Genomic DNA, 24,589 nt, shown 5'->3' with positions numbered 1-24,589 from the left:
TGTTTCCCTCAAATTATTACCTCTTCGGGTCAGGAATGATGTTACATTTTCATGAGTTTTTTTCTGGCCGTTGACTGAAAAGTTGTTTTCAGCATATATTTATCAACATCTAAATGTTTGTTCATATAGTTACAGAAATGCACAATATAGATATCTCAATATTACCACAGACCCTGTCAATCTTAAACTACAACTTAATTTACTTCGTCACAAGGATTGCTGCATTTCCATCAGCTGTTCTAAAACATGCCTTATCAACATCAACTGTTATATTAGGTGAAGTTGTGAATGAACACAAGCTTAAAGGATCTTGAAATGAAGCACTGCAACATCTGGCACCTCTTCCAGTGTTTTTCTTGACCTGGACTCCTGGAGCCTCATTTATAAACATTTACAAAGTGGCTTTAATTAATGTACATTTTGTCAGACACCAAAGTTGTGATTGATATCACTGAACTTGTCATAAAAATGCTTGCATGGGGCGAGTCATTTTTTTCACATTACTTGACCGTATAGATTCTGAGGAGCACCCAGGTGCGATGTTCCCGTCTGCATGGTTTAATTTCTGCTTTTGTGCCTGAGGTGTTATCTTCATTACATTTTAGCGGACTCTATCCATCCAAAGTTGACTGGCTATTGCTTAACCTCAACTATTTACACAAAGACCATAGCCAGAACCGCTTGGCGTTCATTTGAATTAGTACTTGTAGTTCCAACTGAAAGACAAAATACCCAAACCAAAGAAACATTTAGCATTAAGACTGATGAAATCTTGTTTGTGGAATTCCCTAGATGACAGGAAAACCTCCGCCTTATCATTGACTCATTATAGGTAGATGGTTGAGTTTACCCCCCCCCCACCCCAATTACCAAAACTGTTGACCAATCCCCACAATCTGACGATTTCCTTCAGTCCTCTGCCTTTCACAGGTTTAGATGTATTTTGTTGCACTACACTGGACAGTGGGGTTATAGGCTTTTGAACCTGGTGCATGAGGTATGGTACCAATGTCATTTGCTACTCCTAACTCACCCACTCTTCAACCAAGTGAAAGCTTTTGTACTTGAGAATTCCTAACCTTGCTTCAGAAAAAAACAAACTAATATTTTATTACTGATGTGCTCTAGTTTTGTGGTGGCATTTTGTGTTTCAGATGTTCTTTTTAAAGTTGTTTCTATTGCACTGTTTGTTCCTTATAACTTGACTTTCTGCTTTGTTAACCTCCCCATCCCCTGTAAATGTTCTTATATCGCTTTAAATTACTGCAGAGCCTTTTTAAATGTACCATATTGTAATTATGCATTTGTGTAATCCAATCTTAAAAACTACTGTAAGTTTTGTACTGTACTGAAGGAAAGTATTCCAAATAAAATACTTGACAAGACTGGTCATCGCTAAAGTTGCGTAATATGAAAGTCAAAGTTGCGAGTGATGCAGTTTATTTTTTATGATGTTTTATTCTCAAAATGTACATCATCTTGAAAACAATCTTCTTTACATGGGCTTCGGAGGAGCTCTGGGGGGACCACCCTGTGAAGAGACAAAATACTCAGATTTACTACATGGCACATATCAGGTTTTATGAAGTTTTGCCCTCTATAGGGCACCAATTCTTGCAAGTGGCCTAGAATGCTAAATAGTTATTATTTAGACCTCTTCTCCGGCCAAACTTCTAAAATGGAGGCTACTACAGTGTATTCAAGCAAGTCAGGTTTGGCCAGGGGAGAAGAGCTAGGGGCGGGGCCAAATCAACAGCCTTCCAGGATGAGTCTATTCGAAAGGCAACCGGTTCATGCGTCCGCGTTTTGCGCTCCGATTGGCCACTGGTGTTTCTGGTCGCACCAATCATGTGACGGCAAGTTCTTTCGCCAGTTAAGCTTAGGCACTCTTTCGAAGTTGGTTACGGTTAGTTTGTCTTAGAGCATGGCGATAGAACGCCAGCCCTGATTCCAAACTCTAACGTTAACCAACTTCGAAAGAGTCGCCAGTGAAACTAGGCGTTAGGTAGTTTGCTGCTGGTCGAGGCGGAAATGGGCACGTCACACGATTGGGCGCACATGTCACGTGACCAGAAACGTCAGAGGCCAATCAGATTCGCAAAACACATGAACCGGTTGCCTTTCGAATAGACGCTTCCAGGATGCTTATGTAAAGTAAGCACCCTATGCAGATTTAGTGGTGAGAGTAGTGCTGGGAGTGGTACTCACGCTGGGCCTGAATCGGGGTGGTGGCGTGCGGTCCTTCCTGGCCTCGCAGGATCGATTCCTAACCACCTTACTGTGGATGGCACAGCTCACACAGTAGTGCAGCTTCACATAGAGCTTCGGCAAAACATAAGCTGCAGAGTAGACACAGTAAGTAAACATTTATTTATAAAAGCACCTTTCATACATGTCATGCAGCTCAAAGTGCTGTACACAAACATGAGCATATAAAGCATCACATTACTAATAAGACAACAGTAATAAAATTACGGCAATAGGCAAAGCACAGTAAAATAACATTTCAGTAAAAGATCAATACATAAAATTAAAAACGCATAATAATAAAAACATTTCAATAAGATACTCGCTTTCCCTAAGGCATGGTACACTGTTTGTAAGCTAGACTGTATAGGTACGTTTTTAATTTTCCTTTAGAAAATGTGTATGTAGCTGGCGTTCCTGATGTGTGTTGGTAGTGTGTTCCATAGTTTTGGGGCATAGTTGGCAAATGCCGTACTTCCAATCCTCTTTTGGTTTCTGGGTGTGTCTAATAAACCTGTAGTGGATGACCGTAGCGTTCTTGAGGGCAGATAACTAACTAGGGAATTTGCTATGTATTTTGGGCCTTGCTCATTAAGAGCTTTATATGTAAGGAAAAGGACCTTCAAATCAATTCTATGAGTTATTGGCAGCCAGTGCAGAGTGGCTAGGACTGGAGTGATATGTTCTCTTCTCTTTGTACGAGTTAGTAATCGAGCTGCAGAGTTTTGGATAAGCTGAAGCTTCCCAATGGTTGCTTTGGGAAGACCAGTGAACACAGCATTACAATAGTCAAGCCGGCTTGAGAAAAGCATGAATCCGTGTCTTACTTTCGCCATGTTTCTTAGGTGAAAGAATGACAGTGGAAGACAAACATATACCATAAGACTTCATAACATGCAACTTCATAGGTATTAACACTTTGTATGCCACTCGCGGCTTTTCTCTGGTTTACCCCCCCGACCGTTGAATGTCACGTCACAAGTATTCTTTTTTATTAGCAATCTGAAATCATATTTAATCACGCGAGCCTACCGTTGGAGATCCAGGGACCGTCGGCGCTCAGATGTGAAAAAGCGCCCCCTATCGTCTCCCAGATGGTAAATCACCCTTTTGGAATGGACTCAATGAAAGTGAATGGGAGAATGGATTTCCGACTCCACATTTTACTTCTCACTGATGCAGCCGGGGTCTACCAGAGTTCATTCTGGAGCCTCTGAGCCATGGTGAATATGGGTTATACTGTACACACGATGGATCAATACAATTATAGATTTTTTGAATGGCGATCGGTAATTGGAATAAACCATTTGGATACCATCTGACCCAGGTAAGGAATCTATGTTATCAGTGTTAGCATAATCACTCGTTTTCACGGATATATAAGCGTTTATGTGATATGGCTGTTTTGACTGTAAAAGCCATGAGGAAATAAGAGCAGCGATTATCAGCACGCGGCACGAGCACACATACTATCGATCATCTAGCGTTTATTTGAAAACGATTCATAAATAGGCCGACAAACGACAACGTTCTGGAATATTCCAGTAAAACGGGAACGGGTGATTTTCAAAATGCTATCAAACGGAAATGAAGCGATAAAAAAACAATCTGCCTTGACAATGTTGACTGGAAAATGATTTTGATAAGCGACGGGCAGATTAGACACACCATCCACAAAATTGGAGTGGATGGTGGCATGCAAGGGGGTAAAAAAGAAAACACGGCGTGGCAGTGAAAGTGTTAAGTATGAAGACAGAACATTGCAGCAATTTCATAGGTGTGTATATACACTGTAATTATAGTAATCATAATCTTGTACTATAGTCTACCCATATATTCTGTATGATAGCATGTACAAATGCTGTATATACTATATATTCACCACATATCTATCCACCCATCTGTATTTACCTGCACAGTCATTTTACATATCTGTAGATAGATACTACTATATATCTGTACATATCCTACTTGACTGTCTTCACACCCTTTCACTGTACATGTAATACAACTCTGTACATACATCCGATTAGCACTACACTCTGGGTTACATTTGCACTCTGGTTGGACGCCAAACATATTTTCGTTGGACTGTACCTGTGCTGTATAATGGCAATACATGTTAATCGAATCTAAAGTATGAATACAGAAAACTGCCATTACAACAGAGATAAGCATTCAACGATATATCCTCACAAAGACGCTGGCCTCTGAAATGTCCCAGATTTTCGCTGCCTCAACTACGTTTACTCACAATCAAAGACGCTGGCCTCCGAAATGTCCCTGACTGCCGCTGCCTCAACGATGTTCCTGATGACAAACTTCTTGATGGCCTTGTCTTTGGGGACACAGCGGGCACAGTTGGTGCAACGGATGGGCTGGACACGCCCCCTGCCCTTCTTGGCACGACCGTTATTCCTGCGTTTCTTTGTCTAGAAGTAGAGGCCACAATAATTAACACAGGAGTATCAAAACAAAAGCCTGACACTACGAATTTCTATTGGTTAAGGGGAATGTCACTGTCTATGTGTTAAAGGTAGAATTTGTAATGTCAAAAAGCTACCTCTAAATGGACTGCATTGATATAGCACTTTTATCCTTTTATTTTTATGTCTCACAGTCACATGACGACGAGAAACTATGCAAGGTGCCAACCTGCTCACCAGGAGCAGTTTGCGGTTTAAGAGTCTTGCTCAACGACACTTCCGACATGCTACCGGGAGGAGCTGGAATCAAACCAGGAACGATTACCAGACGACCGGCTCTACCTCCTGAGCCACTGTTGCCCTCAGGTATTGTTTACATTGGTTTGGTCCGAAGTGGGTATAGCAGAGGGGTTGCTATTGTTGGCCACACCTCACTCTACCAGTACCAAGGGAGGTCTGGTGAAAATCGCAGTGCAAGTCACTCAAGCTACCAAGCCTTGCCTAGAGATTTTTACAGCATGAATTTTCTATTCACTTCTCAACTCATGATGTTGGGCATTATTTTAGCAGTGTGTGCCTCTGCCAAGTTGAAGCGTAGTGCAGTCAGGCAGGGCACAGGTCGGGTTCCATTTTCAGTTGAGTCGCACAGAAAAGGTCCAACGTTTAGCTACACTAAGCGTTTCATTGGCTGTACGTGAATTCATAGTCAAATCATTAGCTGTGTCAATCTCTCATAATTAAGCTTGAAATAAGACTTCATGTGGAGAAGTTACCTTCTAAATTAATTAGCACGCTAGCAGAAAAGCATAAATGGGGCCCAGTGTCTACAAATCTAGGAATGTATTTGCGCCTGTGAACCATTGTATTTGCGCCTGTGAACCATTGTGATATTTTAACACATTCAAATGAAGACAAACGTGTTTCGTCTCATAACGTTAATTCCATTCGTGACTGTTCAAGTGACTGATTTGACGCCATGAAGCCACGTACAAATACGTAGTGTGGTTGTGAAGAGGACCCGCTCACAAGCAACACATTGCGCAGGACCGCTAACGACATTAGCTAACGCTAGTTAGCTTGCTAGAGTCAAGTCCGGACCAGTGTTATTTTATTCCTAAAATACATTAATACACGATTTGCTCAACTTCACTTCAACTGCAGAATCAAAGTACAAATGAAGATGCTACAACGTTCCTCCCGTTTGAGTTAGGCGGCCGTTTATTCTGTTTTTGAGGCACGACGACTTGTGTATCGTACTCACCATGATGCCGCGTTAGAGAAAGAGGACCGGAAAAGGAAACGCCGGAAGAAATAGACCACTGCATTTTCGCACTATGCGCATGCGCCGGAATAATATACACTGGAATATAAACTAACTTAAAATATAGGCATAATATAATATAAAAAATATATATATGTCTTTATTTTACAAATAATTTTTGAACGCCACATAACACAATCATTTAGAGAGAATTTTATTTTAACGAAGAAAGTTGTTTGATCGCGGAAGGATACTAAAGATGCATGTTTTTAACACTATGAGAGACAACGTCCAATTGGGCAGATACATGATATAACAAAACGTGCCCGCCTCTCAGGTTATGAGTTGGTCAATTTATATTATATTATATTATATTAAAATATACTGTCATTAATATACAGCACAAGTACACTACAACGAAAAATCACGAGGAAAACCCATCTCACGACCCAAGCTGAACCAAACACCAGGACACCCAGAAAAAACAGCAGAACTTCAGAGGCAACCTACTAGCAACAGCTGCAGCTCAGCCCTTTTCGGTTTTCCATTGTTGCTAGGAGACGGTACACAAACTACATAGAACCCCCCATTTGTGGCTTCATCAAGGAGGTTAACAAACAAAATATCGTCCGTTGCTATCAATCGCTACTTACAACTGATAGGTAATACAACTTTAAGTTACTTTAATGTTGTAACTGTCTTGATTGTGAATTAATAGTTACACTGGCATAACGTTGTATTTAGCTACACCGACCATTCACCATATTAGCTAGCGTTAATGTAACGCAATGCTAGCGATGTCTGCCTGTAGTTGGTACATGTAAGTTAAGTTCTACCAGCCATGTTGTGAAATAATAACCTTTAATTTCAGGAACATATATAAACTAATGTTATTTTGGTTGGTGATGCAACGTATAGTGATAGGCTAGTCAAACACTGTCAGTGTGGATGGAAACACTTTACTGGCCTGAAAACCGATTCATTCCAGTTAAAATGAAGACATTATTTCTGATTGAATATTATTTTAGTGAGAGGAGGGGGCAGCCTGCTCTCCACAGGCAATGTGCACACATTAGTGGTGTTTTTTTGGGCTTGGGTTTAGGCTATGGCAGGCTACATTTGGTGAAATGTGAGACCATCCATCCATTGTGTTCATTATTGGCTCTACTATGCTGCCTATCATTGATTGATTGATTGAAAAGTTTATTAACAGATTGCAGAATGGGTACAGTACAGTACATCTCAATACATACAATTGTTAAGGGGATGCAGACCAGAGAAAGACTTTCGTCTTGTTTCCACCAGGGTCCCCCATTTTCAATTCATCATAACATATATGACATACATGACATACAGATAGACAGTACTGCTACATCTATACATTTATGACATATCAGATTTGCAAATACAGTACTGTTTGTGATACAAAAGTGTCCAGAAAAGGAGTGTACAGATACATTACCATTGTATCTCTACTACAACGTCACTACGTTTTAAGATTGAATCTCTAACTGCCTCCTATCAGAATCAGAATGAGAAAGGTGTTTATTGCCAAGTAGTTTACACATACAACAAATCATGTTAAACCCAGATTCGGCTCAAACAAGGGACTAAACACGTTTCGCAATTATGCCACATCAATGTGGAACGCCCTACCCAAAGCTGTAAAGGAATGTGAATCCCTACCCACATTCAAAACCGCTAAGAGCACCTATGGGAGGCTGCAATTCGAAACTGGCCACCGTCCAAACCCCCCCACCCCCACCCCCTCCTAATAGACAGTCTCCTCCCCAGGGGTGTAAAAAGTACCCAGAAATTATACTTAAGTGAAAGTATGGGTACCGTCTCAAAATCGGACTCAAGTCAAAGTCAAATATATCTGGCTAAAAACACACTTGAGTAAAAGTAAAAAATACCTACTTTTAAATGTACTTAAGTACTAAAAAGTAAAAGTAAATTTTTTTTAAAGGGATAGACCAGGGTTCTCAAACTCATTCCATCGTGGGCCAAGTTTTCATTTTAACTATACATTGCACCAGGTGAGTTAGTTGAAGAGGTGAGCCAATTAGTGAAATCATCAGCTGGTGTTTAGGCAAGGCTGGAATGAAACCAAGCATACACTTCTGCGATAGACAATGCTGAAATGAAAGAACAGAGGACACCTCTTTTGCATTAAAATGATTTAATGCACTTCTCCATTGAAGGTAAACTAACATGGACGGCATTCACATCACAGCATGAATAATATCACAATATTAAAAACAGAATGGTGTATCCTGAATAATATCACAATATTAACCACAGCATACTGGATTATCCTGAATAATATCACAATATTAAAGGCAGAATACTGGAGTACCCTGAATAATATCACAATATTAAATACAGAATACTGGAGTACCCTGAATAATATCACAATATTAAAGACAGAATACTGGAGTACCCTGAATAATATCACAATATTAACCACATAATGCGGATCTGACTGTCTATTCTTCTGATAGCAGGTGTTTAATCAAATATCCCTGCTTTCTAGTGTTGCACAAGGACCAATCAGCATGGGTATGGGCGGGTTCATTTTCCATTAATGGGGATTTGATTGGCTGTTTACCTGCGGTCGCAGGATTAATAACGTTAATGTTAGTTCGGCCAGATAAACAATTAAAATATACTAATTAAAATGGTTGGACCTGTGAGATTTGTACTTTGTACTTTGTAGGTCTGCATTTTAAATGTAAGGAGTAAAAAGTATGTTTTTTTTCTCTGAAATGTAATGGAGTAAAAGTACAAAGTATACAAACCTAATAATGTCATGCCATAAATGTCATGTATGTCATAAATGTCACTATGAATTGAAAATGGGGGACCATGATGTAAACAAGACAAACGTCTTTCTCTGGTCTGCATCCCCTTAACAATTGTGTGTATTGAGCCGTACTGTATTCATTCTGCAATCTGTTGAATAAAGTTTTCATTCATTCATTCATTCATTCATTCATTCATTCATTCATTCATTCATTCATTCATTCAAGGAATTTGATTTGGTCATTTGGAGCAACATTAACGGACAGACAATTACGGTAGAAAAATTTAAAAGGTTGAATAAAATACAATGGAATATAAACTAAATTAAAATATAGGCACAATAGAATAGAATAGAATTATAAAATAGGCAAGGGCTGTACAATTGTGCACACCATGGTCAAGTATATACACAAATTAGAATAAAAATAACAATACAGTGGGGTGGAATATTTAACAGGGCTGTGCAATTGAGCAGTAATGTGCAAAAAGAATGAACAGTGAAGAATGAACAAGTATGAAGACTAGTATACAAATATATAGTCCAGTAAGGGTGTGTTAATGTAAGATAAGATAAGATAACATAAGATAAGATATTCCTTTATTGATCCCCTTGGGGTTTGATTGATTGATTGATTTAAAATTGTATTAACAGATTTCAGAATGGGTACAATACAGTACGGCTCAATACACACAATTGTTAAGGGGATGCAGACCAGAGAAAGACTTTCGTCTTGTTTACATCAGGGTCCCCCATTTTCAATAAATCATAAATTTAAATTCAGGCATCATAGCAGCATGGGGGATGGGGGAGGGGTACAGGTAGTAGAAGACATACAGGTATAGGTCACAGAATTCACCACCCACACTATTGTAATCTATACTATTTATTATTTATTCCGCCGATTTTTGTCCAGTAACTCCTGCCAGAGCTTTCACACCGCACACAAGTGTAAGGTATCAAAACGACCGGCTTGGTCCAACTCGAGTTGCTATTACTTTTTGGAAAGTTTCACCGCACGGGTTGGCTACAAATGAAAACTTTATTTAACAGATTGCAGAATGGGTACAATACAGTACGGCTCAATACACAATTGTTAAGGGGATGCAGACCAGAGAAAGACGTTTGTCTTGTTTACATCAGGGTCCCCCATTTTCAATTCATAGTGACATTTATGACATACACAACTGAACTGTACGTGACATCATGACATTTATGACATAGGGACATACATGACATACAGGTATATATAGTACTGTTACATTTGTGACATATACGATATGCAAATATACAGTACTGTTACCCAGAGATCCTAACAGAAAATATATACATATGATGGGGAGGAGACTGTACAGTAGGAGGGGGTGGGCGGGTGGGAGAAAATATATACATACGGTGGGGAGGAGACTGTCCATTAGGAGAGGGTGGGTGGGTGTCTTAGTGTCTTTATACCTGTATCACTGTACACATTAATTAATACTACTCTAATACAGCTCTTATACATCTGATTAGCACTATTACTCAATAGTAGTACTAATGAATATATGTATTCCGGTATATATGTACTAAGATATACCTGCAGGGGAAATTGTGAAAGTGTGGGTGATGCCTGTGCACCGCCGGCCAACGGGAGAGGGTCTGTATTGTCTATGACAAACGGTTCAAAAGATACAAAAGAGGTGGTTGCTAGGGTGTTATAGCTGGTTGCTAGGGTGTTTCTAGGTGGTTGCTAGGGGGTTTCTAGGTGGTTGCTAGGGTGTTATAGGTGGTTGCTAGGGGGTTTCTAGCTGGTTGCTAGGGTGTTTCTAGGTGATTGCTAGGGTGTTATAGGTGGTTGCTAGGGTGTTATAGCTGGCTGCTAGGGTGTTTCTAAGTGGTTGCTAGGGTGTTTTAGGTGGTTGCTAGGTTGTTATAGGTTGTTGCTAGGGTGTTTCTAGGTGGTGGCTAGGGTGTTACTAGGTGGTTGCTAGGGTGTTATAGGTGGTTGCTAGGGTGTTTCTAGGTGGTTGCTAGGGTGTTATAGCTGGTTGCTAAGGTGTTTCTAGGTGGTTGCTAGGGTGTTATAGGTGGTTTCTAGGGTGTTACTAGGTGGTTGCTAGGGTGTTACTAGGTGGTTGCTAGGGTGTTATAGATGGTTGCTAGGGTGTTTCTGGCTGGTTGCTAGGGTGTTTCTAGGTGGTTGCTAGGGTGTTATAGGTGGTTGCTAGGGTGTTTCTAGGTGGTTGCTAGGGTATTTCTAGGTGATTGCTAGGGTGTTCTATGTGGTTGCTAGGGTGTTTCTAGGTGGTTGCTAGGGTGTTATAGGTGGTTGCTAGGTTGTTATAGGTGGTTGCTAGGGTGTTATAGCTGGTTGCTAGGGTGTTTCTAGGTGGTTGCTAGGGTGTTATATGTAGTTGCTAGGGTGTTATATGTGGTTGCTAGGGTGTTTCTAGGCGGTTGCTAGGGTGTTATAGGTGGTTGCTAGGGTGTTATAGCTGGTTACTAGGGTGTTTCTAGGTGGTTGCTAGGGTATTTCTAGGTGGTTGCTAGGGTGTTCTAAGTGGTTGCTAGGGTATTTCTAGGTGGTTGCTAGGGTGTTATAGGTGGTTGTTAGGGTGTTTCTAGGTGGTTGCTAGGGTGTTATAGGTGGTTGCTAGGGTGTTATAGCTGGTTGCTAGTGTGTTTCTAGGTGGTTGCTAGGGTGTTATAGGTGGTTGCTAGGGTGTTTCTAGGCGGTTGCTAGGGTGTTATAGGTGGTTGCTAGGGTGTTATAGCTGGTTGCTAGGGTGTTTCTAGGTGGTTGCTAGGGTGTTATAGCTGGTTGCTAGGGTGTTTCTAGGTAGTTGCTAGGGTGTTATAGGTGGTTGCTAGGGTGTCTAATGTAAGTGGTATAGTTAAAGGGTTAACCCACTGTATAGAGGTCATGGCTAACATCCACCAATGAATGTAGAAGTCAGTACTGAGTTGATTGACACCTCCCTTAAGTGTCATGCACATGCACATGCAGGTGTCAATCAACTCAGTACACCTGCAAGCCTTAATTGATTCAAATCCTGTGGTCAACATAGACCAATGAAAGAGGATATCCCTACTGAGTACCAGAGTTGTTCCGATACCGATACTAGTATCGGAAATGCCGCCGATACTGCCTAAAATGCTAGTATCGGTATCGGCGAGTACACGTAAATTCTAGCCTCCGATCCCATGATGTAATTTATCTCCTGCCGAGTCCTGCGGAGAGTGAGGATTATAAAATGAACATGTTTTAAAGTGTGATGCTGTGTCATTTTAACAGCAGATACACTTTCTTAAATTCCATTGTCCCCGACAGTGCGGTGTGACGGGGAGCTCGGACGGGAATCGGGATGTGTTTGGCTGGTGTTATGATAGCATTAGCTGGAAAGATAGCTAGTTGGAACAACATCCGCTTTTAACGTTACATCAAATCAGATGATCGCCTGTCCTTTCTCCAGGACCTAACACTGTCCGTGACCGTCTATCAACAATAATGCACCCACGGTGAATTGTATTTAAGTTAAGTAGCTACGGACTAGCGTTAGCTGACTATTACTAACGTTATCTTAATGTCGATGCGGGAAGGCGAGCTAGGTCAGTTAGCTTAGCTTGATAACGTTACCGTGTCTAAAGTTGGTGCTATTCACATAATCCAGCAATAATGGCTGCAGACCTGCAAGCAAAGTACAGCAAGTGCCAAAGGATAAGAGTCTGAGGCGGAGTTTCAAAAGAGAATGTTGAATATTTATTTTGCATCAAAAATCACAACATGAATGTCTGCCACTAGCTTACAGACTGAATAGGGTATATCTGCAGAGCCACTGAGTAGCGAGTGCAACACCGTTTAATGTCCGTGTGGATCATTGGAGTAGGGTATATCTGCAGTGCTGCAGCCCATACTCATTGATTAATGATACTAATACAAATCTATACAATCACCTGTTGTTGAATAAATACCATACGTTCTAGTTATTACTAAAAAACAGTATAACAGTATCTAAAAAAAAAAAAAAAAAAAAGTATAATTTATATAATTTTTTTTTTAATTTTTTTTTTATGCACTGGTATCGGATAAATATCGGTATCGGCCGATACCCAAAGCTTAGGTATCGGAATCGGATCGGAAAGGGAAAAATGGTATCGGAACATCTCTACTGAGTACAATGGCACAACCCGCAAGTCTCTACGACAAACGGTTCAAAAGATACACAAAAGGGGAGGAACCGAACCATGGGGGCGTGGTCAACATAGATCAATGAAAGAGGATATCTCTACTGAGTACAATGGCACAATCCGCAAGTCTCTACGACAAACGGTTCAAAAATACTAAAAGGGGGCGTGGTCTAATTATCAAGGGCTAATCCTCTGAAGGGGGAGGAGCCGAACCATGGGGGCGTGGTCAACATAGACCAATGAAAGAGGATATCCCTACTGAGTACAATGGCACAACCTGCAAGTCTCTACGACAAACGGTTCAAAAGATACAAAAAGGGGGCGCGGCCTAAGGATTAAGGGTTAATCCACCGAAGGGGGAACACCGAACCATAGGGGCGTGGTCAACATAGACCAATGAAAGAGGATATCCCTACTGAGTACAATGGCACAACCCGCAAGTCTCTACGACAAGCGGTTCAAAAGATACAAAAAGGGGGCGCGGCCTAAGGAGAGATCCCCTGAAGGGGAGGGGCCGAACCATGGGGGCATGGTCAACATAGACCAATGAAAGAGGATATCCCTTCTGATTATGATGTCATAATAGAACATTCTAGAACATTTGTGTATCTATTCAACAATTCTCTCAGAAGATCTCATTGTGCATCGTGAAACAGGACTGATCAGTGATTAGTTCAGACAGATAGACTAAACAACACATCCACAAAAGGAAAAGGAAAGGAAAGGTGAGTGTCCACAAGCTAGCTAGCTGTTCTACTTGAATACTGAATGTTAATATTGAATCAGACACTATTGAATACTGAATGTTAATATTGAATCAGAATATTGAATACTGAATGAAAAAAGACTAATTTAATCAGATGAATCACTTTATTTGAGGATATAAAAATATATATATATATTATAAATATATATTTTTTTATTTTACTTTTTAAATTAAAAACGAAGGTTCGAACGTCCGTTTAATCAGATTAATCACTTTATTCAAATTGAGGATTTAGTTTGAGGATATTAAAAATAAAATAATGTATAATTATTATTATTATTTTTTTAATATAAATTATTTTTTATTAAAAACGAAGGTTCGAACGTCCGTTCGAAAAACCCTGACGAAGTTTGAATCCCAAAAACAGGCTTCGGGGACAGCCTTACCATACATATTTATATTATTCAAATGGAACTCAAACATGTTCCGTTGTGATGTCACAGTATGATGTCATAATAGAACATTCTAGAACATTTGTGATGTCACAATCCAATCCAATCCACTTTATTTATAAAGCACATTTAAAAACAACAAAGTTGACCAAAGTGCTGTACAAGTCCACAACATAAGATAAACCATAGAACATAATTTTTTTAAATAAAAGCACACAATACAAACAGTACAATGTGTCACATAAAAAGGCAGGTCTCTCAAAACTGTTTAAAAACCGAAAGCCAGAGCAAATAGGTGTGTCTTGAGGCGTGATTTGAACACCTGCAGAGTGGGGGCCTGCCTAACATGCAGTGGCAGCTCATTCCAGAGCTTTGGGGCTGCCACAGCGAAAGCACGGTCCCCCCTAAGCTTCAGCCTGTAGTTTGGAATGGCCAAGAGGAGCTGGTCAGAGGACCTGAGGGACCTTGGGGGAACATAGGGTTCCAGCAGGTCCGAGAGGTACCCCGGTGCCAAGCCGTTCAAACATTTAAAAGCAAACAGTAAAACCTTAAAATCGATTCTAAAACGCACAGGAAGCCAGTGGAGGGCACCACAGTATGATGTCATAATAGAACATTCTAGAACATTTGTGTATCTATTCAACAATTCTCTCAGAAGATCTCATTGTGCATCTTGAAACAAGACAGATAGACTAAACAACACATAGACTGAAGCCTGCATTTCTCAAACAAGATGCCTTGGTTTATCTGTGGAAAGGTGAGTGTCCACAACGGCTAGCTAGCTGTTCTACTTGAATACTGAATGTTAATATTGAGTCAGACAATAAAAGTGGTCAACATAGACCAATGAAAGAGCATATCCCTACTGAGTACAATGACACAACCTGCAAGTCTCTACGACAAACGGTTCAAAAGATACACAAAGGGGGTGTGGCCTAAGGATAGGGGGAGTGGTCAACATAGACCAATGAAAGAGGATATCCTTACTGAGTACAATGGCACAACCCGCAAGTCTCTACGACAAACGGTTCAAAAGATACACAAAGGGGGCGTTGCCTAAGGGGGTGTGGCCTAATGATCGGGGGAGTGGTCAACATAGACCAATAAAAGAGGATATCCCTACTGAGTACAATGACACAACCCGCAAGTCTCTACGACAAACGATTCAAAAGATACAAAAAGGGGGCATCAAGGGTTAATCGCCTGAGAGGTCATTGCTAGGTCATTGAGTTTTTTCTTTTTGTTTTTAACATTTTTTTATAATTTTTTTGACAATACAAACATCAACAGTAAATATCTCAATAAATCACAGGAATATACGTTCCTGTTTTGAATCAATAAATGTAGGTTACAAGATATATACATAATCCCCATTATCCCCATTATACAATACAGTACATTATGCTCTTGCTCGTTCTTCTCCCCCCCCTCAGGACCCCCCTTGGATAATCCATCCATTATTCGTTTCCAACCAGAGATTACAATTCATATGCTAACCTTTATTCTCTCCACCACTTCTAACCAGATTGCAATGCTGGCTTCATTGACACCTAAAATTCTTGCTGTAGATATCTCTAAATAAATCACATCGAGATAGGTAAGAACCCATACCTTCCGGCACATTTTGTCCGGTTGAATCCATCGTGATGCTATCAACTTTTTAGCAGCCGTAAGACCGGACAAAACTAGTCTCTTTAGCTGTATAGTGGCTGCTAACTGTGAAACATCATTCAACAACAATACAGAAGGCATTACAGGTATGTTCAGAAAAAGAAATTCTGATAATTGCGTAGTAGGGCTGTCCCCGACTAAGGATTTGGATGGTCGACTAGGATTGGCCAAAATTTGCCGTTAGTCGACTATTGGTCGACTTAAATAAAAAAAAAAAAAAGCATAATATTTTTAATTTTATTTTTTTTATTATTATTATTTTTATTTTTTTATCATTCCATTTGGCCTGTGGGGGTGCTTAATGTATGAAGGAGTCGACTGAAGGCTTCTTGTCCTCTGCAAAAGCATGCAATTGGTCCACTGATGGATACATCTTGATATTTGTCTAGTCTAGTGTGTTCATTAGATTGGTGAAATCCTCTTTCAGTGCCTCTGTGCCTGTTTTCTTAGGCAGTTAGCCTCTGGTATGCATGCCATTAGCGTTAGCCACGCTTCTAGGCCTCTTTTCTTTTGAAAAAAATGATGATAAAAAAAATAAATATTAATATTTTATTTTATTTTATTATATTCGACTAAGAGGTTGGCCAGTCGACTACGGCCCCTTTCGACCGACCGACTAATCGATTAATAGGGGTCAGCCCTATTGCGTAGTGACTTCTTCCCAGAATATCTTAACAGGGGGGCATTCCCAATACATATGCATAAATGTACCTATATCACCTCTTAGACACAAGGAGCATAAAGAGTCTTGTTTAAGCCCCATTCGGTTCAATCTTATAGGTGTCAGGTAAATCCTATGAATATAATTAAGATTAATCTGTTGATGGTCCGGGTTGCGTGACGCTAGTCGAACGTTTGCCCAGACTTCTTGCCAATCAAAATCTACTTTCAAGTCTGGTATATCCCTCCTCCAGACTGAGTCTAGGGGAAGGATTCCATACGAAGACGTTAGTAAGTGATGATAAAAGTCAGATACGAAGCCTCTCGATGTCTCCCTTTCATAGAAGAATTTGTGATATCTGTGGTGCTCAAGTGGTATCTTTAATGGGACTCCATGAGCCTTCAAAGTTGCTAATAACTGTATATAGAAATAATAAGTGGAGCTAGCGAGGTTAAATTTGTTCTGAATTTCATGATAGCTACAGAAACCCCTTTCGTTGAATATATCTCCCAATGTATGTATGCCTTGCTTTTTCCATTTGGGATATCTGATAGGTCGTTGTGCAATAAGGAGTGCTTTGTTATTAAATATGGGAGAATGGCTATGCCATTTGTGTTGGTTAGTGCATTTTGTGTGTCACGCCATATCCGAATCACATGTGTTATAAGAGGGCCAAATTTCAAGTCGCATTGCTTAATTGATAAATTGATGTATACTATATCCTGCAATTTATGTGGTGCCATGTGGTGTCATTGAGTTTATTGAGTTCCCTCTGAGTCATGCACACCTGCTACCCTTAATTGATTCGAATTCTAACTGACGGACACTATGGACCCAATGTATTTCATTGAGGGCTGAGGCGTCCTTCACTCTCACGATGATTAAAGCAAAACGATAAGAGATGAAGCTTAGTGACCTTAATATGAGCACTTGAAGGGTTATGGGAAGGGTTTTGTGCGATATTGTGTAATTCCGTCGACAATTGTGGCCTGGGTGGCGATCGGAAAACAAGGGAAGGAACGGTAAAAAATCTGATTTTAGCTAGAGTGGAGAGCCCATTCGTGTCTATGTGGAGCATGACTTTCAAAGAAATGGTCATAAGTTGAGATAGAAATGTCAAATTCCATTTATTTTTTCTTTTGTGAGCGTGTGAAGGCTGTGTGTGTGTGGGTCATGAGCAGATAACAGGGACTCTTAAAGTTATCTGTGAAACGGACAACCACTAGACTGCTTACGCAGATATTTTAGGAGGGGAAAAATTAAACACCAGAAAACAACCTTTACAGGTAGAAATCTTAAAGTGAGTAATTAAGAAAATAAATCAAGTCCCAAAAAACAGGACTACTCTCAATAAAGAGGTATAGTATAAAAGTAAATAAGCCACAAGGACACCTCCTAATAAAGGAGTTTATATTGGAAAAAGTAAAACGATAAACCTCCACTAAGGGAGTTTATGTGTAGAATCACGTGAGTAGCCTAAAATAAGAATGACTACCATAAAGCTCAATTCTGAATCAGAGATCAGACTACACTTCAATATAATGAGCGTGACCAAAAGGACAGCCAACACTAGGAAATGAAAAAGCAGTTGACACTGCGATCTCCAAACTTAAATAGACTCCACATGGCCATAGGCACAGCTGCACTGCATCAGGTGCAATCAAGCCCACACACCTGCCGACCCATGAGGCAATTAACCACAGGGAACAGGGATTGACAGCTATCCCTCACAGAGAGGTGAAATAAAGCAAAAATAGACAGCTGTCCCTCACAGAAAGGTGAAATAAGGCAAAAACCATGACAGAGCGAGGGCACAGTCGTGTCTTCGTTTTGATGTGTTGTTTTTATATCTATGTCCAAAATTGAGATCACTGTCGCAATTTACAAAAGGTGATGGTAAAACAAAAAAATGCAGCTTCTACACTCTAGTTCTGCCATTAATTCCTTATGGACCGAAATGTCCTGTTTAAAGTTGATTTGTAGCCAAACGGTGCAGTGAAACGTTCCAAAAAGTAATAGCAACTCGAGTTGGACCAAGCCGGTCGTTTCTATACCTTACACGTGTATGTGGTGCGAAATCTCTGGGAAGAGTTAGCGGACAAAAATCGGCGGAATAAATAAAGAATAATAAAGAGTATAGATTATAATAATGTGGGGTCAATAGAAATAGAATAAAAAGGCAGTGTAAACAATATACAATATAATTAACTCTGGACATGCGCATATGGGCAACAAGGTGCGAGATGAGGGTATGTATGTCCTCTCAGTTATTACACAGTGGGGGGTGTCAGTGAGGGTCCCGACCCTTGTTGTCGAGGCTCACTGCGGTATAGAAGCTGTTCTTGTGGTGTGAGGTTTTGGCCCTGATGGACAGAGGTGTGTTGTAGTTGTAAACAGAGTACTGTCCCTAAAGAAAAAGGCAGAGTGGTGGAACGATGCCGAAGAAGGGAGCTCAGAAGGCTGTAATGACGGAGGAGGAGAGACTCTGTCTGGCCAAGAAGAACGAGGAGATGCTTACTCTGTTCCTCAGGGTAAGTCCCTTTTAACCCTTTCACTACCACACTACCAACGGGTTAACCCTTTCACGGCGACAATACAGAATGTTAAAACCCTTTCACTGCCATACGACAAAGGGTTAACACTTTCACTACCACAATACAGATTGATTGATTGATTGATTGATTGATTGATTGAACACTTTATTAACAGATTGCAGAATGGGTACAATACAATACGGCTCAATACACACAATTGTTAAGGGGATGCAGACCAGAGAAAGACTTTCGTCTTGTTTACATCAGGGTCCCCCATTTTCAATTCATTGTAACATTTATGACATACACGACATACAGATAAACAGTGTTACATCCAGATTCCACATTGGAGGTGGTTGGGTGGGTGGGGGGGGGGGGGGGGGGGTGTTGGGTAGGAGGGGTGGGTGGGGGACACTGTACAACTGTACAAGCAAAACTGTACATTGGAATATTGACAAAACCATAGTTGGTCATTTACTGTACATTGGAGGGGGTTTGGTTAGGACATTTACAGGGGCCAGTTTCGAATTGCAGTCTCCCGTAGGTGTTCTTTGAGAGTAGTTTTGAAAGTGGGTAGTGATTCACATTCCTTTACAGCTTTGGGTAGGGCATTCCACATTGATGTGGCATAATTGCGAAACGTGTTTAGTCCCTTGTTTGAACCGAATCTGGGTTTAACATGATTTGTGGAGCTCCCTCTGGTGTTGTGGTCGTGGTATTCACTGACCTTTGGGAAGTATTATGACATGTACATGGGTACCTTGGTCGTGTAGTGTATTTTTTTTTTTTATCCACTTTTTCTCCCATTTTTCTATATTTTCTCCCATCCCAATTTCGTATCATCCAATTCAACCCTCCCCTGTCACGAACGCTGTTTCTTGCCTCCCACAAGCCGGCTGCAATGTGGACTAAGTCATACATAGCACAAGTCCCCTCCGGTACTTGAGGTAACAGCAGTCACATCTTTTCACCTGCGCAGCTCGATCTCTCAGTGGCGAGGAGTAACGCGTGGGAGGCTCACGCTGCCCCCGACAATTCCTGATTCTACTGCGCAGGCGCACCAACCGACCTGTAGGAGTCGCTGTCCACAACGCCCGATCCCCACCCATCAGTTTCCCACCCCCTAATACGGCCAATGTGTATTAGTATGAACGACCAGCTAAACTGAAAGCAATGTGGAGCGCTGGGCTCGAACAGGCGAGCCCAGCGTCCCGCATTCGTGGCGAGCGCCTTGCCCACTACGCCACGTAGCCGCCCTATCGTGTAGTGTATCTTGTAGACCAGGCCCATTGCAAGTTGCTGTACTCTGTCGTCTACTCTAAGCCATCCTAGTTTGTCAAAGTGGGCAGGGGTGAGGTGGGTTCTAGGAGTAAGGTCAAGCAGTAGTCTGACCAGTTTGTTTTGAGATGTTTGTAATTTTGTTTTTAGCGCCTTTGAGGTGCTTTGGTACCATGAGGTGCAAGCATAGTCGTAGTACCCTTGAATGAGTGCTCCTGCCAGAGTCTTCAGGGTATTCTTGTTTACCAGAGAGGAGATCCGGTACAAGAATCGAGTTCGTTGGTTGACTTTTTTTTATTACATTGGATGCCATTTTGTCACAGGAAAGATTTGCCTCTAGGATGGAACCCAGGGCCCTCATTTATCAATTTTGCGTACACACAGATATGTGCGTAACCCCTGCGTACGATCATTTCTAAGCAAAGTGTGGGACTTATCAATTTGAACTTGTGCTTGACTTTGTGCGTATATCTACGCACAGCTCGGAGCATGCGTACCGGTAGAATATGAAGACTACAACGCGGAAATAAGCTTCCGTGCATTAGTTTCAACACTGGCATGTTCTGTATGAACCGTAATTCATTATAGTTCATTGTAAAATAGCAACAGTAGTGTAATTATGGTCAAAACCCTATAAATAGCATTTGGAATAATAGATCTTTCTCTCCGAATGAATGCAGCGTGGTTTATAGCATTATCGGAATATACGGGGTGTACTGACTGACTGCGCTCCGCGTAACTCAACTCGTTATTATTTTGCACACAGACCGCAGAAACACGGGAACGTTTTATAATAATAATAATGGATTGGATTTATATAGCGCTCTTCATGACACCCCAGTGACCCCAGAGCGCTTACAGAGTCCATTACACAGTCATACCGGTGGTGGTAAGCTACAATTGCAGCCAGAGCTGCCCTGAGGCAGACTCACGGAAGCGTGGTGAATAATCATCGCCTACGGCCCCTCCGACCACCACCAACATTCATTCACATGCATACACATTCATACGAGGCAAGTAGGTTAAGTGTCTTGCCCAAGGACACAACGGCAGTGGGATGGACATGGGCTTGAGCGGGATTCGAACCACCAACCCTTCGATCATTGGACGACCTGCTCTACCCCTGAGCCACGCCGCCCCACAATGTTTTGATTATATTTAAAAGGCTTTGCCATAACGTTAAACGAAACAAGTGGAATTTCGAAGCTGTAAGCAGAATACAAGTCATATGAACACCCATGATATAGTGTTCTTCCCCCTTCCTACTGTATAAGAAAGAATAAAAAACGCATTGCAACGAGAACAGAGGTTATTTGTTGAGTTTATGTGTATTACAAAACCCTTGCAATAAATGTGCCTTAAATGAATGAAAAGCATACATGCTCTGGATACAGAGCATATATCGTGTGGGTGATATGACTTGTATTCTGCTTACAGAATTCCACATATTTAGTTTTACAATGTCAAAGCCTTTTAATATAAATCAAAACTTTCCCGTATTTCTGCAATCTATGCACAAAATAATAACGAGTTGAGTTCTAACAAAGAACGTATTGCATGCTGGGTAGGCTGATGGAGTAAACTATGATATGAATAGGAATAGGAATATGATATGATATAAGGTATACTGGTCCGTCCGCGAGGATAGCGAGGAGTAGGATAGCCATTAAATGCCATTTGAGAATATAGGCTATTAATGCAAAGCGACGGCCTATAGCCTATACATATATATATTTTTTTTTTATCTACTTTTTCTCCCATTTTCTATTTTTCTCCCATCCCAATTTCGTATCGTCCAATTCTACCCTCCCCTGTCTCGAACGCTGTTAGGCCATGCCTCCCACAAGCCGGCTGTAATGTGGACGAAGCCATACATTGCACGTGTCCCCTCCGGTACTCGAGGTAGCAGCCGTCACATCTTTTCACCTGCACAGCGCGATCTTTCAGCGTCGGGGGTCTGCGTTTGGAGGGCACACCGCCCCCGTCGCTTCCTGATTCTACTGCGCAGGCGCACCAACCGACCTGTAGGAGTCGCTGTCCACAACGTCCGATCCCCACCCATCAGCTTCCCACCCCCTAATACTGCCAAATGTATTAGTATGAACGACCAGCCAAGCTGATAGCAATGTGGAGAGCTGGGCTCAAACCCAGCGTCTCCTGCATTGGTGGTGAGCGCCTTGCCCACTGCACCACCTAGCCGCCCGCCTATACATATTATTTAATGTTTTCATAAGCGTAAAGATACAACAGCTAGATTAATGATCAAGTTAGTTTACTGTCGCAGGGCTGTGCCATGTGCTATTATATATGCGCAAGTTACTGTTGCATAATGTAGGCTATGGCTGCTATTATATGTAATTCATATAGGCTACCTAATACCGACAACAAAATAGATGCCTCTACAAATCATATTATTATAGCCAATCGAACACAACTAATAAAGGCATTCATATTCCAGCATGGTTATAATGACACACCAACGCCAAACAGTGGTCAACGAACGGTCTTTATTAGTATTTTGAGCTGTCCAGGCAGAATTGCAGCAATGGTCTTAGGGAGCCGTTGATATCTGACATCACTGTGTACAAGTCAGCCTTTTATTTATCCCATAACACGGGTTGTGTCTTCTTGGTTCAGCAGCGCCTCCGCTCCGTGAACAATCTCGTGAAGTTTCTCATAGTTCGCTCGGGTCAGTCCATTATTGCACATCCCATGGGGGGTGTTTCATTACCATATATGGATAATCATGCACGAGCATTGATGGTAGAATTTATCAACACGGAGGAGCGTAGGACCCGTGTACGCACGGTTGATAAATCCCAATATTTCTGTGCGTACACACATTCTAAATTCTGTGCTTACGTATGAAAATAGAACACTTTCTAAGAATTGTTGATAAATGAGGGCCCAGGTATGTAATTTCATCTTTCCTTGTGACCATATTGTTACCCACTGTAACAGAGAAGCCGTTTGTCTTGCTGAGTTTATTGTTTGATCCGAAGAGAATGGACTCTACCCAGGTGTAATGATAGTTTGTCATCAGCGAGCCAGGTGCAGATTCTGCCGAGTTCAGAGCTGAGGGCTTTTTCAACCTGCAACTTGTTCCTGTCAGAGATCAGCAGGGCGGCTACCTGGAGGGGAGAACAGATGGTGGAGGTAAACGGTACACTATCCCCCCCCCTCCCAGTGAGCTGTGGTGTTCTACAAGGAAGCATACTAGGACCGTTACTGTTCCTAATTTATGCAAATGACATGTCATCAGCTTGTGACTGCAACTTGTGACTGCAATCCTGTTCGCGGACGACTCAGCCCTGCTGGCGTGAATATTAAAGGCAACCAACTTGTGTTCGGCTTTTCTCTGATTGGCCCCGCCCCCACGCGCAGGCAAGCGCAGTCGTCCCACGTCCCAAATGAAATCCAAGCAGCGCAAGCGAGCGGCAGCGCAGGCAACCAACTTGTGTACCATGGGCTGCTGTTCCAACGCACTTGTGTTGGGCTGCTGTTTCACTCGTGTATAAACAAAGCCCATACAGTTATGAAATGCGCTGAACTAGAAAGCGTAACGTTATTATGTTTCGCGTTCCATTGATTAACGCCATTACCTGCTGTGCTGTAGGAAGCAGAGGTACAGTAAGTTACAGTAGGTGTAGGTTACATGTTTAATCAAAGCCCATACAATTTTATATCTCCAGTGATAAAACCCAGTGCTCTATGTCTCTATGATACACAGCGTGGATGGGCTTTCAGAGGGAGAGGCATGACTTCGCGACAGCCATATTAGACACTCACTGTACATCAGTGTGGAACTGTAATATGTTATTTCGCCCGTGGAGGCTGCTGAAGCCGTGAAGCGCCAGCCAGCGGGGCGACGCGGTGGTTTATCCCCGGCTTCCGTGCGCCGCCGCCGGCTTGAGATACAGCTTCAGCAGCAGCAGCGGCGGTGCTCTGTTGTAGGAAGCCCTTCAATGACAGCGGCGCGCTCTCATATTTTGCGAATGCATAAACTATATCTTAAATTATGGCTATGTGTCTAATATGGCTGTCGCTTATCAATGACTTCGCGACAGCCATATTAGACACATCGCCATAATTTAAGATATAGTTTATGCATTCGCAAATATGAGAGCTCTGTCATTGAAGTGGGTGGTGGCAGCATTACTAACAGTAGCGATTTTTATTGTTTTGTCATGACCAAACATAATCCCAACATAGATAGGAGGTGTACTGTATGTCAAATGTCGGTCATGTGGTGGAAGAGTTTAGTACAGTCACACAACAGAACACCGCTATAGTACAGTCACACAACAGAACACCGCTGGTTCGACCAGCGCTCCTGCCGCGTCTCTCTTGCCGCAAGGTCGTGTGCTAGTGGATTGATTGATT

At 41.6% G+C, this 24,589-nt stretch overlaps 2 protein-coding genes across 2 annotated transcripts in view; one reads left to right on the top strand and one right to left on the bottom strand.

Annotated features, from left to right (window-relative positions):
- Positions 1-1,438: 1,438 nt before the first annotated feature.
- On the bottom strand, positions 1,439-5,974 carry LOC311230019 (small ribosomal subunit protein eS26). Its single transcript, XM_084316155.1, has 4 exons — positions 5,935-5,974; positions 4,502-4,679; positions 2,209-2,339; positions 1,439-1,531 (listed from the first exon to the last, which is right to left on the bottom strand). The coding sequence occupies exons 1-4, from the start codon at positions 5,935-5,937 to the stop codon at positions 1,496-1,498; spliced, it is 348 nt and encodes a 115-aa protein (XP_084172281.1). The 5' UTR covers positions 5,938-5,974; the 3' UTR covers positions 1,439-1,495.
- Positions 5,975-6,523: 549 nt separating this feature from the next.
- drc2 (dynein regulatory complex subunit 2) overlaps positions 6,524-24,589 on the top strand; it is a 40,705-nt gene continuing 22,639 nt past the window's right edge. Inside the window, exons 1-2 of the mRNA XM_084316847.1 lie at positions 6,524-6,596; positions 18,782-18,925. Coding sequence (XP_084172973.1) covers positions 18,830-18,925 — 96 coding nt within the window. The 5' untranslated portion in view covers positions 6,524-6,596; positions 18,782-18,829. The remainder of the gene's footprint in view (positions 6,597-18,781; positions 18,926-24,589) is intronic.

The sequence above is a fragment of the Notolepis coatsorum genome (genome assembly GCF_963971535.1).
Source record: "Notolepis coatsorum genome assembly, chromosome: 6".
Classification (NCBI taxonomy): Eukaryota; Metazoa; Chordata; class Actinopteri; order Aulopiformes; family Paralepididae; genus Notolepis; species Notolepis coatsorum.
This window is presented reverse-complemented; position numbering and strand designations above follow the sequence as displayed.